A 22,080-nucleotide genomic window follows, 5' to 3' on the forward strand; every position below is an offset into this window, starting at 1 on the left:
TTATACTTAGTTTTAGTAACATTATATATTTTACCTTAAAATATATTATCGAAAATTAACATTAGTATGTTCCTTATACACGTGAGCCGACGCGTTTCTTATCTGACGCAAAAATCTCACGAGGGCAAAAACGCGCCTACAATTGCTTAAATATGACTTTTTAGCTAGCCATTCTAACCGTTTAACCGACCGAATGGAAATAGCTCCTTCCCAGATGAATTTGGAGAGGGGAGTAAAAACCGAGTATCTTTTATTGAAGCGTCCATTGGATCGGCGTTTTAACGTTTTTCCTTTTTTAGCAGACGTTTTTCGGTAGAAGCTGGAAATATAAAAAACCAAAGACTGCATACATTCTTACAGCTTATATAGTCTTTGTAAAAAACCCTGTGGTATTTTTGTTGGCACGCGCTGTTCAATTCTTTAATAAAACATCTTCAAGGAAATTGTCAAGAAGTAATATTTCCAAGAGCCAGGATTTGCAAGACACTGTTTACATAGTGCTTGTTCAAATAATGGAAACTTTTCACCTGCTTTTGCTCAGCCTTAATACGCTAAAAAATCCGGGAATGGAAAACTGTATTCTCACAATACGGTCTCCCCGTCGTTCCTACGGTAACGTAGCTCGAGCTAAAACGTTAAACTACGCCTATAGGCAGGCAGTGGCGCTAGATTAACATATGTGTGTACGTATAATTTCGTCAAACTATTTTCGCTAGATGTATATATTGTATCACAAGCCCATCATAAAGTCGTTGGAGAGAAGAAAATGAACGTACGACGATACGGCAGTAGCGACATCTTTTTTTTTTTAAATTTCTACATCTAAAATATTCTCTTAGACTCTTATTTGGTAGAGCATCCACGCTCGGGTTAATAAATGCCACACAAAACGCGTCTAAATCTCAAATTTGAAAAATAAATACCTTCAGAAACAAGTTATCTTATTTCTAAAAGCCAGTTTTAGGTTCTGATTAATCATTTAAGTTTGAAAGTGATTAAATTGTGTTTAAGCCTTGGCTACGGTGCTAAGGGCTAAGGTTCGTAGAGAAAAATAGACTATGGGCTCGCGGCGGGGATTTCTCCCGCGTGGTTCTAAGTTTATAAACGTTCGCGCACGCCTTCTGCGCATTCATCATGCAAAATTCATTTGGGGAAATGCCTAGTTGAGGATGTGGCCACTAGGAGGTGCAGATTTTGAATACCTACGTCTTAATAACGGGTATGTGATTGTCAAAAATTTGACCTAGACAGTAGACCTTTGCTTATGGGGACCTTATGATAGGCTTATGATTGTATTAAGTTCAATGGTTTAACGATGTCAAGCCTACTAACTCAGTCTACCCAATAATTTCCATCCTCCTAGGTTGCACACCGTACAAGTGAAAAGTTTCCATTATTTCAACAAGCACTATATAAACAGTAACATGCAGGTCCTGACTCTAGGAAGCGAAACTATAAAGTCCAGAGGGGCTGAAAAGATGGTAGTCACGTGATTTTGTGGAGAACTGCAGCGCCATCTATCCTAAAAAATACGAACTATAATTCATTTTATTTTGCTAATAACGGTTTAAATTTGGATCGATTCATCTAAATTATATAATTATTATTATTATTTAAATTATTTTGTAATAGAAGGGTGTAAGTTTATTAGCTGTCTGCAGTATCTGGAAAGAATAATTTTTTTTAACGTCGCACGGCCAACTATGACCAAGAGTTACCGAATCGAGGTTGGCTGTGATATGGTAGTCACGTGATTTTTGTTTTCCCATTTTAACAAGTTGGTTCAGACCAAATTTACTTTATAGTTTTGCCTATTATTGAAACGTCTATTGACTCGCGTAGCGAATTCGCGACCGAAAACTATCGCTACGCCCCCTTTGGTTCGCCAGTGATAGGTAGCAGCTATAGAAGACGCTATTAGTTTTTCCTCATCGTTATTCGTAAATTTTACTTTATAAATAATGATACTCGCATTTTACTATAATTTTTGCTTCGTTTGCTTATATTTTGATAACTGTAACGTTCTTATAACCTTTTAAAGCAACTGTCGGCTCTATCATTGCCACCTGTATTATGAAAAGGCCCCTGTTATTAGAGATGGCCATGAATCTATCGGAATCTTCGAAAGGAAATGACTTTCGTGGAGAGCGTGGAGCCATCTATTAATGGGAACGGAAGCTAAAATTCAAAATAGCGAAACAATAACGTCGTCAGAGAGCCATTATAAAGTATTATGTTTAGACCACTTTTACTTTACTCAGTGAACTTTAACCGAAATTATATATCCCATATAAAATATATTGTAAACAATTACTATAATTGAAGTTATTGACAAAATTAACAAACGAGCCAATCAACGCGAAGCATACTTTTATGTCCCGCCTTTTGGGTAAAAATGTAGCTTCAGCATCTTGTTTTGATTTCGACGCTAGCGACATCTGTCTAAAAAAGAGCTACTTCACCTAGAGCCGACACTTGCTTTAATTTGTCTTTAGAAAACGCTAGATCATAGGCGCTACCAGACTTGTAAACAGTGGATATTTTAATGAAAGTCCACTGGACCCGGATCCCTCCGCCGATCTATTTTTTCGACGAGTCCCGAACTCTTACCTCTTTCTTCACCCCTCCCCTCGTTTAAAGATGTTCTTTAATCTGTCTCTTCTCCTCCATTTTATATTCGAAACTAAGTCACCTAACCGGGCTAACCCTTTTTGTAATGTAATTAGAAAAGAAATCAAACTGCAGCATTATTTTATTTTTTACTCCCAACATCAAAGATTACATATTTTCATAAACAATCGTGATCGGGTAAATTAAAATGCTCATAAATATTATAACAATTAATGGAACCATCGCTGAACTGGTCGTCGATATGCGTAGTTACTTGAGTTGAGTCCGATTTGGAATTATAAATCGGTTTTTGATTACTAAGCCATAAATTAATTGATTCTGAAGGGTTGAACAATTTAATTGATGGTCCTAATTATTTTATAATCATTGCTGTATTTGGATTTTTTTGTTCAAATTGGACCTTTTCCCAGACTTGACATCGTTCATAAAGTAAATCCTCTTTCTGCGGCGGCCGAACTAGGACAAATTAAAGGGTTCCATCAGCCTCGTAAGGGGATAAACTTTCGCCCCCCCTAGCCAGTCCGGATTTTGATTTCGATTACCGCCACTAGAAGGCGAACGTCGCGCTAAACGAATGTACAATCACCGCGTAGTATTCCTCCGGCAGTTCGCCAGTGTTTTAAAATTTTCGGTTTCAACAATGTCGAGCAATGAAATTAATGGTAATAATAAAATACATGATAAACGAAAAGAAAATCAATCACTAAGACGATTCGTTGAACAATAAAAACTTTCCATACTAATTCTTATTAAATTCCAATAAAAGCAAACTAGGCCTAGGTGACAAAACTTCGTCCGTTACGACCGATATCGAAATCCGAATTTCGGGGATATGACCATGTGTTTTGTAAAGTTTCGTATTACAAACATTTGTCTCCTTCCGCGTTAAAAAATAGAGCTATTTCGCCCCCCACTGTCATCCCCTTACGAGGCTGATGGCACTCTTTAATTGCATCATACAAACAAGTTCGCCAAGAAGGCGATTTTATTATTTCGTGCCACACTTATTTAGTACTTCTGACCATACACGGCTTCGATAAGAAAGTGCCATACTTATTTATTAATAGGCCTTTCTATAAAGTCATTACGCTTGCCGAACTTGTTTTAAAGTATCGCTTTCGTCACGAGATACGTAGGAGATCAGTTCAGTTTTGAAGGTTGGATCTTTATAAAAAGGGTGACTCCTCGAATTTTCATAGTGAAACGTCACTTCTACCTCACGAGTGACGCGCCCGATACATCTAAAATTGATGTTGAGCTTCCTTTTTTTTAAATCCAGGCGGGGGCAACGTCGCGATGCGACGCGCTAGAACTAAGTTCAACTTTCTATTTCCGTTTAATTAATCCACAGGCCCGTAGCCAGAGAGGAGGCCTGGCCCCCTCAAAAATAATTTGTGCCCCCTCAAAAAGAATCTGAGAGTGCCCCGTGGTGCCCCCTCAAAAAGTATCGGTGCCCACTTAAAAATATTATAGTGCCCCTAGAAAAATTTCAAAGTAAGTAAACAAAATCAATAAAATATGTCCTATTTACATATTATATTTAGTTCAGTCCAACTGTACAAAATATATTATCACGTTTCGTGTACCTCGCTTTACTATATTAGTTCCTTTCCGCGCGCGCCAAGTTCAAAGTTTAAGCTGTAGCCATAGACATAATAAAGAAATAGACCCAAGATTCTACGGGGGGTAAATACGGGAGCGATAACTAGCAGACAGCCGGTATTTGTTCCGTATTCCTGTGGTACCACGTTTAAGCGACGCCTGTCGATTAGGCGAGAAAATACAAAATCATCACGTGACACGTCACACATGTTCGTGTTTGTAATCTTTTAGGTACTCTGACGTGATTCGCGAATATTTTGGCTGTGAGAATTTAAAATAAGGTAAATTTTTATTATAATTTTTAAATAAGTCAATTAATTCTTTCAAAACCCAAATAAAAAGCAGCAGATGATCTTATAATTAAAAACAAAAAATTCTATTTGCGAAATGATATTTTGTCAAAGGCTTAAGTAACTATCCGTATCCGGTTTGTTGTGGAACTTGTGGTTATGGCTTGTTATGGGAATATTCTGAGATTCTAAATTGTAAACAAAAGTAAATGGAATTTTGATGAAAAGGATGATTCTATTTTGGATTAATAATTAATGTAGCTATTGTCCTTGAAAAAAAATTAGCTTTGACAATTTAAGTCTGATGGCTTGACCCTTCATTTCTAGATTTTTGTTCTTCGCTAATTTGTGGAGTCTGAGCTTGCAATATAAATTAATAACTTTCTTAATGATAATGTTCGATTCCAACTTCAGGATCAAACATGTTCGTGGTGATCTGGTAAGATGTCCATGCCAACAATATTTCGTAATACAGCAAGTTCTAACAAGACTACATTTCTTTTATAGAGAGAGGAATATCTCTTCATAACAACTAAACAAAATTGGCTAAAAACCAAGGAGATCTTACTCAAATTATAATAACATAATTAAACCTACACGAAATGATCCTTGGTCAAAATTTAAAGGTGAGAAGTTAGCATCACCGGTTTTTTCTATTTCACTTTCAACTGGATGTAATTTCTTTAAATTAAATAAAAAAATTATTTAGACTTTTGTTACTTGTTTTAATTCTATGGAAACCAAACCAGAGTTGGAATGGCTTTTGGTGTGACCCACCTTTTTCCATTTACAATTTGTATATCCCGTTCTAAAAAGTGATCATTACAAATTAAATCATGATTTGAATGTGTCGCGATTTACAGCAATTGTCCATTGAGAAAGTATTGTAGGTTTAGATAAGGGAAACCTATAGTTATAAAAAGATTTTAAATAAGAATGAATATTCATTGAAATAATATGATAGTTTAATCCTACTTATAAAGCGCCACTAAACTTAAGTGGCGCTTTGGACTAGGCGCCCACAGGCTCTCTGTTTCGTATCCGTCCTGCCTTCCACAAGGCATTGTCTCCGTTACGAAGCAAAGGCTTGTGGAAGCCAGGACAGAGACGTTACGAAGAGTAGTGAGCGCTTGGCCTAGGCCATGTAGTACCTAATGCTTAGGAATATTTATCCGGTTTAAAATCAGACGCAAAAACTTTAGGGGTGCATTTGATAAACGGGTAGTACTTTTATGTTAGCTAACATGTTTCATAATTCGTTTTGGTGATTTTTTTTATTAAAAAGTTATAGAAAAAGTGTTTTCTACTAAAAATCTTGTTTTTATTTGGTAAAAAAAGGTTAATTTTAGTGTTTTTACGCATTGCAATAACATGTAAAACAATACCGGAAAAGGTTTCATTCCATAAGTAGGATTAAATTATCATATTATTTCGATGAATATTCATTCTTATTTAAAATCTTTTTATAACTATAGGTTTCCCTTATCTAAACCTACAATACTTTCTCAATGGACAATTGCTGTAAATCGCGACACATTCAAATCATGATTTAATTTGTAATGATCACTTTTTAGAACGGGATATACAAATTGTAAATGGCAAAAGGTGGGTCACACCAAAAGCCATTCCAACTCTGGTTTGGTTTCCATAGAATTAAAACAAGTAACAAAAGTCTAAATAATTTTTTTATTTAATTGAAAGAAATTACATCCAGTTGAAAGTGAAATAGAAAAAACCGGTGATGCTAACTTCTCACCTTTAAATTTTGACCAAGGATCATTTCGTGTAGGTTTAATTATGTTATTATAATTTGAGTAAGATCTCCTTGGTTTTTAGCCAATTTTGTTTAGTTGTTATGAAGAGATATTCCTCTCTCTATAAAAGAAATGTAGTCTTGCTAGAACTTGCTGTATTACGAAATATTGTTGGCATGGACATCTTACCAGATCACCACGAAGATGTTTGATCCTGAAGTTGGAATCGAACATCATCATTAAGAAAGTTATTAATTTATATTGCAAGCTCAGACTCCACAAATTAGCGAAGAACAAAAATCTAGAAATGAAGGGTCAAGCCATCAGACTTAAATTGTCAAAGCTAATTTTTTTCAAGGACAATAGCTACATACCTTTAGTACAATCATTATTAATCCAAGGTAGAATCATCCTTTTCATCAAAATTCCATTTACTTTTGTTTACAATTTAGAATCTCAGAATATTCCCATAACAAGCCATAACCACAAGTTCCACAACAAACCGGATAGTTACTTAAGCCTTTGACAAAATATCATTTCGCAAATAGAATTTTTTGTTTTTAATTATAAGATCATCTGCTGCTTTTTATTTGGGTTTTGAAAGAATTAATTGACTTATTTAAAAATTATAATAAAAATTTACCTTATTTTAAATTCTCACAGCCAAAATATTCGCGAATCACGTCAGAGTACCTAAAAGATTACAAACACGAACATGTGTGACGTGTCACGTGATGATTTTGTATTTTCTCGCCTAATCGACAGGCGTCGCTTAAACGTGGTACCACAGGAATACGGAACAAATACCGGTTGTCTGCTAGTTATCGCTCCCGTATATTTTTGGCAAATCAAACTCCGCGTAAGGTGTCTATTTCTTTATTATGTCTATGGCTGTAGCAGAAAAAATAATCCACCCAAAAACCATTCGGTTAAAAATTGCAAGGTCCTTTAAACAAAAACGTCACGTCCTATATTATTATAGGCCATAAAAGTAGTAAAATCAAATAAAGGGCAAGATCTGTAATTATATTCCCATAAACGTCATAAACTGGACTTATTTATCGACAAGTGATGTGCTCTGAAGTAATATGCTAGACCTTGCGCGTCCTAAGTGTTTTACTGAGTTAAAATCCTTTGTACAAGTACAACCATAAAAGATTTCAAAGAGAATGGCTATAGGGGCGCATGGAACTAATAAATAGCTATTAGTAGCTATTTTTTTGTCGGCGGCGGCGTTGAACTAAAATACATCGGCGGCGGCGGCGTGAGCCGGCTCTTCTTTATAAAAAAAAATATTTTTATACTATAAAGTAGAAATCAACCTACCTGTGGTCCTGCTCCTGGTTTAATTTATTCCGAGTATAGGCTTTTTTATTTACGCTAGTTTAGAATAATAATTAACAGCATATGTAACATAATTACTTATAAGTATGCCACTGTACCTTTATTCCATTCAAATATCTTCACTAACGGTTTGTTTCACCACGAACCAGTAAAAAGGTGGACTACGTTAGATTTTAACCTTTTTATTCATCCTAGTAATTTTGGGAGGCACACTATTGGCTGCTGACGTATGTATTTAAGCCAATGGAAAACCTCTAAATTGAGAAGGAATTTTTTGTATCCGAATTTTAGTCAGCCCAATGTAGCTTTATTGAAATTTATATGAGTAGTTTAGAAAAAGAAAAGGTTGGGGAAAATGACCAATATGGTTCAGAGCTTTCCGAAAATGGAACAAGTCGATGTCGAAGTGGGATGGATATTCAACCAGCGTTATTAAAACCCATACAAAGCCTAGAAAAGTTAGGTCTAGGCTCAAAAGAATCTGCATTGACCCCAACCTTGTAGATGCCCCAGAAAAGCTCAACCTGAATTTTAACAATTTTTTCCAGTAAACCTGCTTCTTTTATTTGACCTTGGATTATTAATCCAAGATTTGACAATGCAAATTTATTTTAGAACCTGAGTTTCCGAAAACTTCATTAATTTGCATATTAATTGACAGTATATTGTAATTCATTTTAGCTCTTAAGCCATGGCTTTTCAAACCTGTTTGTCAAGATTCAAGATTTCTTTATTGACCTGTAAAATTACAACCCAATTGCAACAGGGCGGCTCACCAAACCTGAGGAAGCGTGGTCTATTTGGCATATATCATACATTGTATCACATATCATATTATCACAAATATCATATAATATATCATCAAAAACTTTGATATTTCATAAGTGTTCAAAATGAGTGAAAAAAATTAAAGCAGATAAGGATATGGCATATAAAATAATGATAGTCGGTTTATCAAACGTAGAGCTAATTGTGCGACGACATAATCGGCATTTGAGATTCGATGACGTCAAATATTACGTTGGATACGGATGACGCAATATCTGTGAAACAAACCGTTAGTGAAGAAATAGAGCTAGTGGCATACTTATGAGTAATTATGTTACATATGTTAACAGCATATAATAATTCCGTCTTCATAACGTTGCAATTGTCCAAAGTAATTTTAAGCTTCGCTACTGCTGAAAACCCCAAAAACCGCGTGGCAGCATTTTAGACCCGGGGCGGATCCAACAATTTTTGAAGTTATTGAAATATATTTATTTGGTGAAAGACAATTTATAACACAAATTCTAGTTGTAGAAAGTATTTCGATTAAGCAAACGAAAACGAGAGCTAAACGTTACATTTTCACGCTCCATGGCTTCGAGCTTAGAAACGATAGCGCCATCTACTTTATTACCTGCCAACTAAATTTGTGAAGAAATAGCAGACGACTTTTGAGTGCCCATGATCGCCCCTCCTTACTTGATGGCCTGGATCCGCTCCTGTTTTAGACAGAATTAATCGGCGACTAAAATTTCAAATCGGCGGCGGCGTTGAAAAAAAATCGGCGGCGTCGGGGTCTACCGCGTAGTTCTCAGCTTTAAAAAAACACTGTTGAAGAACGGAATTATCTTTATTCGATCTCGTTGGCAATTTAATCAGTGTATAATATTAAATTATCGGTAGAACAGAACCAACGACGTAAGAAGTAAGGAAGAAAAGCAACTTGTTTGTTGATAAATTAGTCCAAATCGTCAATTTAGAATGTAGTCTATATCGAAAGGCCATTATGGAGATTTCCAGTTGTTTAACAGACTTTAACAGAAGAATTCAGCAGACAATTATAGGTACTAATCTATTAGGTGTCAGATTCTGTTACTTAATATTTTTAAAGTTCGTAACAAACAATCAAAACAAAACCCAAATTGGGGTAATCGGTTGAAAAGTAAGTTTATCATGTGCTATTGTTACATGATTATCGTTTATTATAATAGTTATGATAGCAGAACTATTCAATGTGCCTAACATATTAGTAATTAAATAAAACTAAGCCTTTCACGATAGGAGGGGTTATACAATCACCGTGTCTGTCTGTCCTGCGAACGCGTTCGCAATTTCCGTGCAAAGGTTAATCATTGCGTACGCAGTTTCTCGAAATTTCTGCGTTCGCAGTTTCTCGAAGGGTTGGAAAAACCACCATGTGACGGTGAGCGTTAACGGATTGATTTGCGGTTGGGTTTGGTTTGGTTGGTCTTTGTTTCGTCAACGCTCACCGTCGCGACAGTTTTAATTCAGTTTGATTGGATATTTCGTTATTGTAATGTTTATGTGTAGGTTGTGGATGTTGAGTTCGTGTTATGACGGTTGTGGGTATTGAGTTTGTTGTGTTTGTGATATGATGGTTATGGATGTTGAGTTTGTTGTGTTTGTATGGGCGTTTTCTCTGCAACTTCTTCTTAATGACATTGGGACGGACCGAGTGCTGAGCGTTATGCAACCTCTCAACATCCAATGGCAGGGTTTCCACCAATTGTACACGGTATTCGTCTTAGTATCATTCTGCGATTTTTGGGCGCCGGCCGGGAATCGAGCCCGGGTCTGCCTCGTGCAAGAGATGTACTCTAACCACTCACCCACCAACGCTTGTTAATTTGCGGTGTTTTTCTAAAAAACAGCTTTGGCGAATGTCCTTTACAAAGTTATAACGTTAGGTACATTGATTTATTCTACATCATTTTAAATATTTATAAATTATATTAATCTTATATTTAATTAAATATTTATAAATTATATTAATCTTATATTTAATTAAATATTTATAAATTATATTAATCTTATATTTAATAAATATTTATAGATTATATTAATATTATATTTAATTAAATATTTATAAATTATATTAATCTTATATTTAATAAATATTTATAGATTATATTAATCTTATATTTAATAAAATATTTATAAATTATATTAATCTTATATTTAATAAAATATTTATAAATTATATTAATCTTATATTTAATTAAATATTTATAAATTATATTAATCTTATATTTAATTAAATATTTATAAATTATATTAATCTTATATTTAATTAAATATTTTAGTATATTAATCTTATATTTAATTAAATATTTTAGTATATTAATCTTATATTTAATTAAATATTTATAAATTATATTAATCTTATATTTAATTAAATATTTTAGTATATTAATCTTATATTTAATTAAATATTTTAGTATATTAATCTTATATTTAATTAAATATTTTAGTATATTAATCTTATATTTAATTAAATATTTTAGTATATTAATCTTATATTTAATTAAATATTTTAGTATATTAATCTTATATTTAATTAAATATTTTAGTATATTAATCTTATATTTAATTAAATATTTTAGTATATTAATCTTATATTTAATTAAATATTTTAGTATATTAATCTTATATTTAATTAAATATTTTAGTATATTAATGTAAAATTTTATCGTGATCAGGAATTGAACTCGGGTTGCATCGTCACAATGCCGATAGTTCACCGCCGAGCCATTGACTTCCTTAAGCCCGGTTGTCACTTGGCGGATTTTAGGCGGAAAACCTCGGCGTCGACGGTAAGCGATTTTGTCGATCCGCTCTCCGCCATCGGTGACGCATTTTCACTAGGCGAATTTTTTCGGCAGATATTTGGCGCTTTTTATTCATATCCGGTTCCGATTTGGAAATCGAAGCTCGTGCGCGCCTTCGAAACCACGTTTGCGACTTTGCGTAGGTCTAAACATGGATGATTTATCAGACAACAACGAATTAATAATTAAAGCACATGTAAGCCTGATCAATTGGATTTTATTCTACACGAATTATCGAGTTCAAAAACAGAGCCGTTATGAAAGGTCGGTTTGGGTAAAAGAAATTTATAAGAAGAGAAAACAACAAGGCTACCAAGAAAACTTGGTGAAAGAAATTCGATTTCGTGATAGGGAGAACCATTTTCGGTATGTTTACTCATTAAACTTAAGATAATTGATTAATGAAATATACTAAATTGTATTTTCGAAGGTTTTTCCGGATGTCGGCCGAACAATTTGACAAGCTTCTTAAATTGGTAGGACCAACAATAGCAAAAAAGGACACTAAGTTTAGAGCTGCCATTCCCCCAGCTGAAAGGCTAGCGCTAACATTGCGCTAATTTTATTAAATTTGTATGGCCAGCTTCACGGTAAACAAAATTATTAACTGGCTTTTTTTCAAACCTAGGTATTTGGCGAATGGGGATATGCAAATAAGTTTATCATTTGGATTTAGAATAGCAACACCAACAGTTAGTAATATTATCCGAGAAACATGTGCTGCAATTTGGAAAATATTACAGCCACTTTATATTAAAATGCCACAAAACGTGCCCGAATGGTTAAAGATAGCGGTGGGTTTTGAACGTAGGTGGAATATGCCCCATTGTTTAGGCGCTATTGATGGCAAACACGTAATGATTGAATGCCCTGCGAAATCTGGTTCGAAGTACTTTAATTATAAAGGCACATACAGTATTGTTTTACTAGCACTGTGTGATTCCCAATATCGCTTTACAATGGTGGATATAGGAGCTTTCGGTAGTCAAAGTGACGGGGGAATATTTTCTGCCTCGTTGTTTGGACATAAATTGAAAAATAACTCATTGATACTACCAGAAAATCGTTTGTTACCAAATAGTAATATTCCATTTCCCCACTATATTGAGGCATTCCCCCTAATGAACAATTTAATGAGACCCTATCCTGGCCAATGTTTACCCTTGGAAAAAAATATTTTCAATTATCGTTTAAGTCGAGCGAGAAGAGTGATCGAAAATTATTTTGGAATTGCGGCTGCAAGATGGCGCATATTTCGCCAGGCTATTAAAGGCAAGCCTGAAAATTTAGATAATATCATAAAGGCAGTTGTGTGCCTTTACAACTTTATGATTACTGAGGAACTGAGTAAAGTACCCTAAGAAAGAAAATACGATTGTCCTGGATTTTCAGACGCAATGGATAGTGATGGAAATACCATTGAAGGTCAATGGAGAATGTTAAATTTAGAGAATATATTCCGTGACCTACAACCTACTCGACGTACTAATCGTCATAGCGCCAATGCTGGGAATTTAAGAAATACACTTACTAATTATTTATGTAATGAGGGGCAAGTACCCTGGCAATTAGAATATGTTAATAGATCATAAATTAATTACTGAATACTTAAAAACTTTAATCACTATCATCCTCTAATTGATACAAAATGTTTTCTATTTGGTGTCTAAATTCCCTTTGTTCTTTTTGTTTTAATTTTTTAAACCTTTGCATTCAAGAAGAAAAATAGTAAAATTCTTCTCCTTTGTTATTTTGGTTCCCTACTAAATTTTGTAAACACTGCTTTGTCTCATTAATCATTACATTCATGGAAGCATCCATTTCATCTAACTTTCGCTTCTTGGTCAAGGTTGGCTTTTTGCAGCCATTCATTTGACTACTAGTTGCATTAGCACATTCCGATGTTTCAAAATCCTTGGGTGATTCATCTTCATTGGATAAATCTCTGCAATTATTTAGATTGGTTAATGATCTTTGTTACAATATTAGTTTATTATGCAAAAGGTTTACTCATTAATTTCAATCTCCAACATTTCGTGAAATATGTTTGAAGCAGTTGCATCTTTATTTCCTTCATTGTTAGCCTCACAGTTATCCATATCCACTGTGAATTGTGGGTCATCCATATTTGTCGTAGTACTAAAAATAATAGAAATGTTCATTGCAACCGATATTGGTTAATTATAGGGCTGTTAGAGTACTCCGCCTCTAGAACTCAATCGGGTACCAGAGTTCTTCACCAAGGTTTAAGTGGAATGAGTTTATATATAAAATTAAAAATACCCAGATAGTTCATTATTTTAATACCACTTGGCAATTAGTCAAGAACATAAACAATAATTAGTTAAAATATTGGACTCTAAAGAGTCAAATATCCATTTCTTTTGAACTCAGACTCGAACGAGCATTACAAATTGGACTCGGAAGACTCTCGAGTCCCATTTTCTAAGACTCAAGGTTCGATTAGAAACAAAAAAAACTGGACTTGCACAGCCCAGGTTAATTAAGTTAAATTATGGACGTTATTTTGGAAAATTGAATCGTTATAATAGTCATATGGAGACCATCGTTACTTTGATCCTTCCTTCACACGAATTGCGTGTCTGAATAAAATTTATTTTAAAAACTTACTCCCTATTTGACACATGTGTATCTAAAACCCCCTCTAAAATTCCATACAAAGGCCACTTAGATTTTGGAATTTCTTCATTTTCATCTTCTTGGCCAGCTCCGCTTCTTTTACTGTTCATATATGCAGTCCTTTCTTTTCTATATCTGTCCCTCAGGCCTTTCCATTTAGTGTACGCTTGGTCCACTAAAATAATGTACGTTAAATACCCTATTCTGTAAGCACTTCTCGATCTCGAATCGCTCTCACGAGATGTCGAAAAACGCTATTCTATAAAATATTTGTCGAATAATGCTACTCGAAATCGATGGACTTCTCGAAGTCGATCTCGTCGTGTCCGAAGCTTACGAGGTCGCTTTCGACAGAGGTTTCAACCAATCATCGAGCTAGTAGTTCTTTTTAACTACCTCCCCCCCCCCCTTCTCCCGTGTTGCCAAAAAGCTACCACTACCCAAACCGTCTTTCTTAGGGAAAAAAGCAATGGCGCTTGCTATAGCTCGGCTTGTATTGTTAAATATAGCCTTAGAAATCGATAATAGGCGTAATTTTCAAAGATAAAGAGTTATAAGAGACCAAACAATAAATCCTTTGGACTTAGAGCTCGGCGTTTGGATAAGAAATAATAACTTTATTCATTTTTATCCACAAACGAAAATTATCCGAAAAAACCCGATTATTTTGCATGTTAAATTGCTATATAGCCGTGTATAATATCCATGGATAAACAGTTAATCGTAATTTTTATGGTTAATCAAAACTTTAGCGGTTAATTTAGCTGTTTCGCCGAGCTCTATTTGGACTTTAAATATATACTGCAGTATTACAATGAAAATAAATATCCTTTCTCTAAACTATAAAACATGGGCGTTTTTAATCAGCTGTTTTTGTGATGGTGTATTCTTATTGGTCGGAAAATAGAGAGCCTATGCGCGATTACAACCGGAAATTTGTAGAACCCACGTGGTCTACTCGCTTGTCGAGAGTCGAGATGTATCACTTCGAAGTCGATTTCGATGAAGTATAGAATAGCGTTTATCGAGAAATGACTTCTCGATCGAAGTGATCGCCTTCGAGATCGACTTCGAGTCGACATCGAGAGTGAGATCGAGATAAATTAGAGAATAGCCTCCCAGATGGGAAACCCTAACGAGACGGAGGGGTGGGGGAGGGAATCTCTCCTCTCTGTGATTGGTTGAAAGGGAGCGGTATCAACCGACTCAGCGGGAAAAAAAAAAACTCAATATCGCGACACAAAACGGAAAGCCGACCGAGTATGCGCCGGCGTCGACGATAAAATTCGCTCACTTTCCGTCGACGCCGAGTTTTTCCGCCTAAAATCCGCCAAGTGAAAACCGGGCTTTAGGGAAAATAAATAAGTAAATGAACCATTATGATGAGGCGGGGTTTTTCACTAAACGGATGAATACAATATCTGTATATATTATTTATTGAACTTTGTTTTTTAATTTTTATGAACTTGTTAAAGTCTTAATATTTTACGTATGCAAATTTAAAGGTCAAATCTTGTTTTAGCGCAGTCAGAAGATAAAATGGTTAATTTATTTCGTTTTTTCAGTCTTTTTTTTATCTAGCGTATTAGTTTTCAAGGGTAATGTTGGAGTAGAAGCGCCTGCGCCCTTCGCAATTGTTGTTTTTTCCCTACTGTTATCTTTAAGATTATTATTTGGTTTTTTTGTTGTTGTTTAACCCGAAACGTTTTTTTCATCTGTATATAAACACGCTTGTAATTTAATTTTAACCAGTTCAACTCAATAAACATTGCTTGTTTTAATTATGCGTCGTTTCTAGTAGCTAAGGTCAGAAATCTAATAGGTTATGGTCCCCGCACGCTACCACTGCGTAAAGTCTTCATTATAATTAGCCAGTAAGGTAGTTAGGTCTCAGGCCCTCGTATTATTTATCGTTTCAAACGTCAACATGGCTAAGATTCTCCATTACGAAGCTGAACAACGTGAATTACCACCTTTGGAAATTCAAGGTGAAGATGCTGCTCACTCGTGATGATCTCTGGACGATCGTTGATCAACCGACGGTCGCAAAGGAAATTACAGCTGAGTGGGAAAAAAAGGATAGACAAGGACGGTCAACTATAGCACTCTCAGTTGAAGACGATCAGCTGATTCACATCATAAATTCAGGCAGCGCCAGAGATATGTGGATCACACTACAAAAGTTGCACGAGCAAGCTAATATCACAAGCAAGTTATTTCTTCTTAGAAAACTGTACAAATTACGATTATTTGAAGGTCAAGGTATGCAGCAGCACATATCGTCCATGATGGAGTTAGTAGAACGTCTTCGTGGCACGGGAACGGAAATCTCTGATTCGAACCTCGCAGCGATACTACTCTGCAGTTTGCCGGATTCTTATGACACTTTGATAACAGCGTTGGAAGTCCGACCTGAAGACGAGCTTACACTGGAATTTATCCGATGCAAGTTAATCGACGAATTTAATAGAAGGCAGGAAAAGTCGGGCATCTTCAGACGTGGCGAAGTCAGAAACGGCTTTAAACGTTGCTGACCACAGCACCAAGACCGACTTCAAGAAAGAGAATCAAACCTGTCATTTTTGCAAGAAACCTGGTCATTTTAAACGGCACTGTAGGAAGTACAAAAAGTTCCAGAGTAAACAAATGCCGAAGAACGAAGCTCAGCAACCAGTCATATGACTTCAAACCGATTATTCTTCAAGGAGATACAGCCCCGTGACGAGAGTATCCATCTAGCCGATGAATCAATTATCAAAGCGGCAGGCATTGGAAGCGGTACGCTACGATGTATTGGACCACAAGGTGATATCCGCAACATTCAAGTCAACAATGTCTTGTACGTTCCCAAACTTGGAGGGAGTCTATTGTCCGTTTATCAGCTGACGAAGACAGGTCACAAGGTCGTCTTTGATGATGACACCTGCAGCATTAAAGAAGGAGACATTGTCGTCAGCACAGCCAAAATGGATGGTTCATTATATCGTCTACAGATATAAAGTAGCATTGTGGCTAAGATTGCTTCAAGTGATGAATCTCTACACCTCTGGCATAGACGAATGGGAAACCGGGATCCGTCAGCGGTGAAGACACTCTTCACGAAAAACCTAGCGGAGGGTATCAAGCTGGCAACTAATCAGACGTCATCGACCTGCGAATTCTGTATCAAGGGAAAGATGACGCAAACCCCGTTTCCCACGTCCACGACCAGGTGCCAACAACCACTCGATCTTATTCACAGCGATGTATGCGGGCCGATGAAGGAGGCCACACCTGGTGGAAACCGTTACTTGGTAACCTTTATCGACGATTTCTCGAGGTTTACTCAAGTATACTTAATCAAGACCAAAGACGCAGTCATGGAAGTCTTCCAAGAGTATGTGGCCGCCGTAAGTAACAAGTTTCATCGCAAACCTTTGACAATAAGGACAGACAACGGTGGAGAATACGTATCAAAGGGCTTGGAAAGGTATCTGAAGCAAAAAGGTATCAAGCATGAATTAACGGTCCCATACACTCCCCAGCAAAACGGCGTTGCCGAACGGAAAAATAGATCGTTGATTGAGATGGCGAAAACGATGTTACTTGACGCAGATTTACCCAACCGATGGTGGGGAGAAGCGGTACTGACTGCGTGCTACCTCCAGAATCGCCTACCAAGTAAAGCTATCGAAAAGACACCATACGAACACTGGACTGGGTCAAAACCACGAATTGGTCATGTCAGAGTCTTTGGAAGTAGAGCATTTTCCTACATTCCCAAAAAGGAGCGTTTGAAATGGGATGACAAAGCGGAGGAAGGAATACTCGTCGGGTATGGCCTAGCAACCAAAGGTTATCGAATATTAAATCTGGAAACCAACACAGTTCACTTCAGTAGAAGCGTAAAGTTCGACGAAAGAATGGGCCACACCAATTGCGGAAATGAAATTCAGGTTCCGATGTCAACATCAGTTTCAGAAGGGGAAACAAAAGAGGCCTCCGCAACTAACGAAGAAAATGGCAAACCGAACGAGGAAGAACCAGTCCCTCGAAGAACTTCAACGAGGCCTAACCACGGGGCACCACCAAAGAGGTTTGGATATAAAGCGTCCATTAAACACGTAAGAGAACCCTCTTCGTGGGAAGAAGTAACCAGACTCGACGATGGAGAGAAATCTAAATGGGTTGCAGCGGCCAACGAAGAAATGAAGTCACTAGAAGAAAGAAGTACCTGGGAATTGACCAACTTACCTCAAGGTCGCAAACCCATTGGGTGCAAGTGGATCTTCAAAGTAAAATATAATCAGAGTGGTGAAGTTACGAAATACAAAGCTCGCTTGGTTGCCAAAGGATATTCACAAAAATACGGAGAGGACTTCGAAGAAACTTACGCTCCTTCGCAAAGTATGAAACCGTACGGATCCTGCTCTCTGTTGCCGCTTCTAAGAAGATGGTTGTTAAGCACTTTGACGTCAAAACTGCATTCCTGCACGGCGACATAGAAGAGGATTTATTTATGGTTCAGCCTCCCGGTTTTGTCAAGAACGGTCTAGAGCACAAAGTCTGCAAGCTGAGAAAAAGCATCTATGGACTTAAACAGTCCGCACGGGCATGGAACAAAAAGGTGAACGACTTACTACTCCAAGAAGGCTTCACTAGAAGTAAAACAGACCTTGGTCTGTACAGTAAGATGGAAGACGATTGCTCCTGGACCTACGTGTTACTGTACGTAGATGATCTGCTTGTCGCCAACCAAGATTTCCGAACCATCGACACGTTACTCAGCAAGCTGAATCATTTTTTTGAAACCAAGGATCTTGGAGAGGCTACGTACTACCTTGGAATATAGATCGAGAGATCTGAAGACGGAAGTTTCAAAATCAACCAACGAGCTAAAATCAAGAACATGTAGGAAGATTTCGGAATGGAAGACGCCACACCGTCGAAGACTCCTATGGATTTAGCCTACCCAAAACTACTGGGTAACGATGGTATACTTCCAAACAATAATCAATATCGCAAAGCTATTGGGATATTATTGCATATAGCTACTGTTTCAAGACCAGACATGTCGGCCAGCGTCAGAATACTATGCAGAAGAGTCGAGTCACCAAGAGAATGTGATTGGACTGCTGTGAAAAAAAATCATGCGCTACTTGAAGGGAACTCAAGAGCTGTCTCTTCATCTACCAGCGTCTGAAAACCTCGAACTTCAAGGCTACGTAGATGCGGATTGGGCAGGCGATCATAAAGACCGAAAATCGACCAGCGGATACCTATACCAATTGGGGAAGTCAACCATTACCTGGTCGAGCCGTAAACAAACTACTGTCGCATTGTCTTCAACAGAGGCCGAGTACATAGCTGCCTGCCACGCTGTACAGGAAGCTATATCACTAAGGCAGCTTCTGGAAGACTTTGGATTCAAAGCTACTGGTCCGACGACGATTTTCGAGGAAAACCAAGGATGCATCAAGATGATCAACAGCGAGAAATCCAGTCCCAGAACCAAACACATAGACGTCAAATATCATTTTCTACGGGATATGCAAGAGAAAGCGACTATCAACGTTACATACTGCCCAACCGATGAAATGATAGCAGACATCTTCACAAAACCATTGGCCAGAGAGAAGCTGGCGTACCTGAGAACCAAAGCGGGTATTTCCGGTTGCAGTCGAGAAGGGGTGTTGGAGTAGGAGCGCCTGCGCCCTTCGCAATTGTTGTTTTTTCCCTACTGTTATCTTTAAGATTATTATTTGGTTTTTTTGTTGTTGTTTAACCCGAAACGTTTTTTTCTCATCTGTATATAAACACGCTTGTAATTTAATTTTAACCAGTTCAACTCAATAAACATTGCTTGTTTTAATTATGCGTCGTTTCTAGTAGCTAAGGTCAGAAATCTAATAGGTAATAGTTCATTTATGAAGAAAATATCGAGTTGTTTACATAGTGGTCTGGGTTTTTAACTGGGTCGTCATTACTTCGTAATTTATTTTAAACGTTTTCTCGACTGATTAAGATGTTTAATGCAGTTCATCAATTGGGTTAGTTCGTTTTATTTATAGAGAGCCCTAACTATTCCGTCTACGGTCATTTATTATTTATTCAAGGGGATTTCTGTGCTTTGTGAATGGTAAGTTTTTCGCTTCTTGTTAATTCATTTTTTATTGGTGTGGATATTTGGACATCTACGATTCCTAATGCAGTCAATGATTTCCTGGGTGTGCGAGTCATTATATGATATTAAAAATTGGACGGTATTGGTCTTTTTCACGCGGTATGTGTCACAACGTCAACAGGAGGTTTACGAGAAAAATACAAATACCCTTTGTATATATTTCTTTCATTAAAATTTGCTTCGTATTATATTTAACTGATAATCTTGTTCTGTAAATAGGTTTAAATTTAATTGTGCATTGTTTTAGTACGTCTAACTCGCTGTTGTAACTACTTAATTTTTATTATTCTGAATAAATTAAACTCTGTTGTTTCGTCTCAATTATTTTACAATTAAAATTTTATACCGGGCGGGATTGAACCGGGATTACGTTTTTAGTAAATAACTCGTAATTGCGGAGATATCTTTAAGGGACGTCTCCAGAACTTAATACCACTAGGGTCAATTCTTCCGAGGAGAGGTATATTTCGGCTTGCCAACTTGTGTTAAAATACAACAAACGGTAAAAGTTAGGAACAGTGTCAGTAATAGTCCTATTTATAAAAAAAGTAACAAGTTTTAAAAACAGGACTATTATTGACACAGTTCCTAACTTTAAATAAAAGTGTTTTAGTAGAAAATGTCTTAACGTAAAGCGAATGGCGATTATTATTGGAAAATAAAAAGGGATGCCGATGTAGAGGCTTCTAAATCCAGTAAATTCATCGTGTTTAAATCATTTATATTTCAATATAATTAAAGTAGTGTGTAAAGAATACTTGTTCCTAATTTACTTTAATTGGGGGCGCCATATACACATTTTGAACCGGGCGCCAAAAACCCCCCTCAACTGAAAAATCCTGGCTACGGGCCTGTTAATCCATGATAGATCCTTCTTAGGTGCAGGCCCGGACTGGGTATCAAAAGGCGCAACGGGCGGGAAAAGCTAAGTGCGCCAATATCTTTGATCAGAACTCTATTATTCCCCTCTCCTCCGCCCTTAAAGGCCTAGATTTTCTTCTGCTTGTCACCCTATAAATTTACTTCCCGCAACGCAAATATCATAACACGTTGGCCTACCACCAGGATATTTGTGCTGCGGGAAGTAAATTTACAGGGTGACAGGCAGAAGAGAACCTAAGCCATAAAAAGCGTTAAATGTTAATAGTTCTACTGTTACAGGTCTCAATGATTTACAGTTTTTTCGAATATTTTGTTTTAATTCTTATAAATCTGGTTGTATGTCAAACAGTGTTAAAAATAAACTGTTCAAATGTCATTTCACTCTAGAAATTAAGGTAGCTTGATGTTTGTCATATCTATATACTTGGTATAAGTTCTCATAAGCACTATCGTGAAGGTTGTATTTACTCAGCAATTTTTTGGCAGCAAATAATACATTTTTTACCGGGTTTGTTTCGCTTTTTGCAGAGTTTTCTATCATCATGTTCGTAATCCGAATCCGAGTCTACCTTAACATCGTCAGTGTCTGTACCGTCTATAGTGTCCCCTATTCGTCGTAATTTCCAAGTTTTTATATCTCTTCGAACCTTGATGGATGAAAATATGATATTTCTTTGATTAATTCAGAGTTTGCCTGGTATCTCGATTTTAACTTTTGAAGTGTTCGGTCACAAATACGTAAAAAGCTGGAAAACCGGTAATTATCCCATTTATTGTCGATTGGTTCGTCTCGAGCGGTTTCCCTAAATTCCCCTGCTTGACATTTAGTTCGCCTCTTTCGTTTTTCGGGTAAATCGCGTTCAACTGTAATTTCAAGATCCTCATCTAACGTGTTGTTTATCGAGTCGGCAAACGCTACACATTTAGCCTTCAGTTTTTCGAAATCATTTATTAAACTTTGCGTCTTGTCTACGGAAGTTTGAATTAAATTCCAAGCTAGTCCCTTTGTTTTGTAGGTATTTAGAAGTAGTTCCTAGCTGTTCAAAGACCTTCAAAAATAGGAAAGAAGTCAATAGCGTTTCCATTTCAGTCCAGTTTCGTAAGAGAGATCCAGCTTCGGATGATACTTAAGCATCAAAATTTGGACTTATATGAAT

At 36.5% G+C, this 22,080-nt stretch overlaps 1 protein-coding gene across 1 annotated transcript; it reads left to right on the forward strand.

The window, feature by feature from the left end:
- Positions 1 to 16,556: 16,556 nt before the first annotated feature.
- LOC149926064 (uncharacterized) lies at positions 16,557 to 16,877 on the forward strand. Its single transcript, XM_090161854.1, has one exon. The coding sequence runs from the start codon at positions 16,557 to 16,559 to the stop codon at positions 16,875 to 16,877; it is 321 nt and encodes a 106-aa protein (XP_090017980.1).
- The last annotated feature ends 5,203 nt before the right edge of the window (positions 16,878 to 22,080 follow it).

The sequence above is a fragment of the Leiobunum rupestre genome, chromosome 10 (assembly GCF_980474605.1).
Source record: "Leiobunum rupestre chromosome 10, qqLeiRupe1.1.hap1, whole genome shotgun sequence".
Lineage (NCBI taxonomy): Eukaryota > Metazoa > Arthropoda > Arachnida > Opiliones > Sclerosomatidae > Leiobunum > Leiobunum rupestre.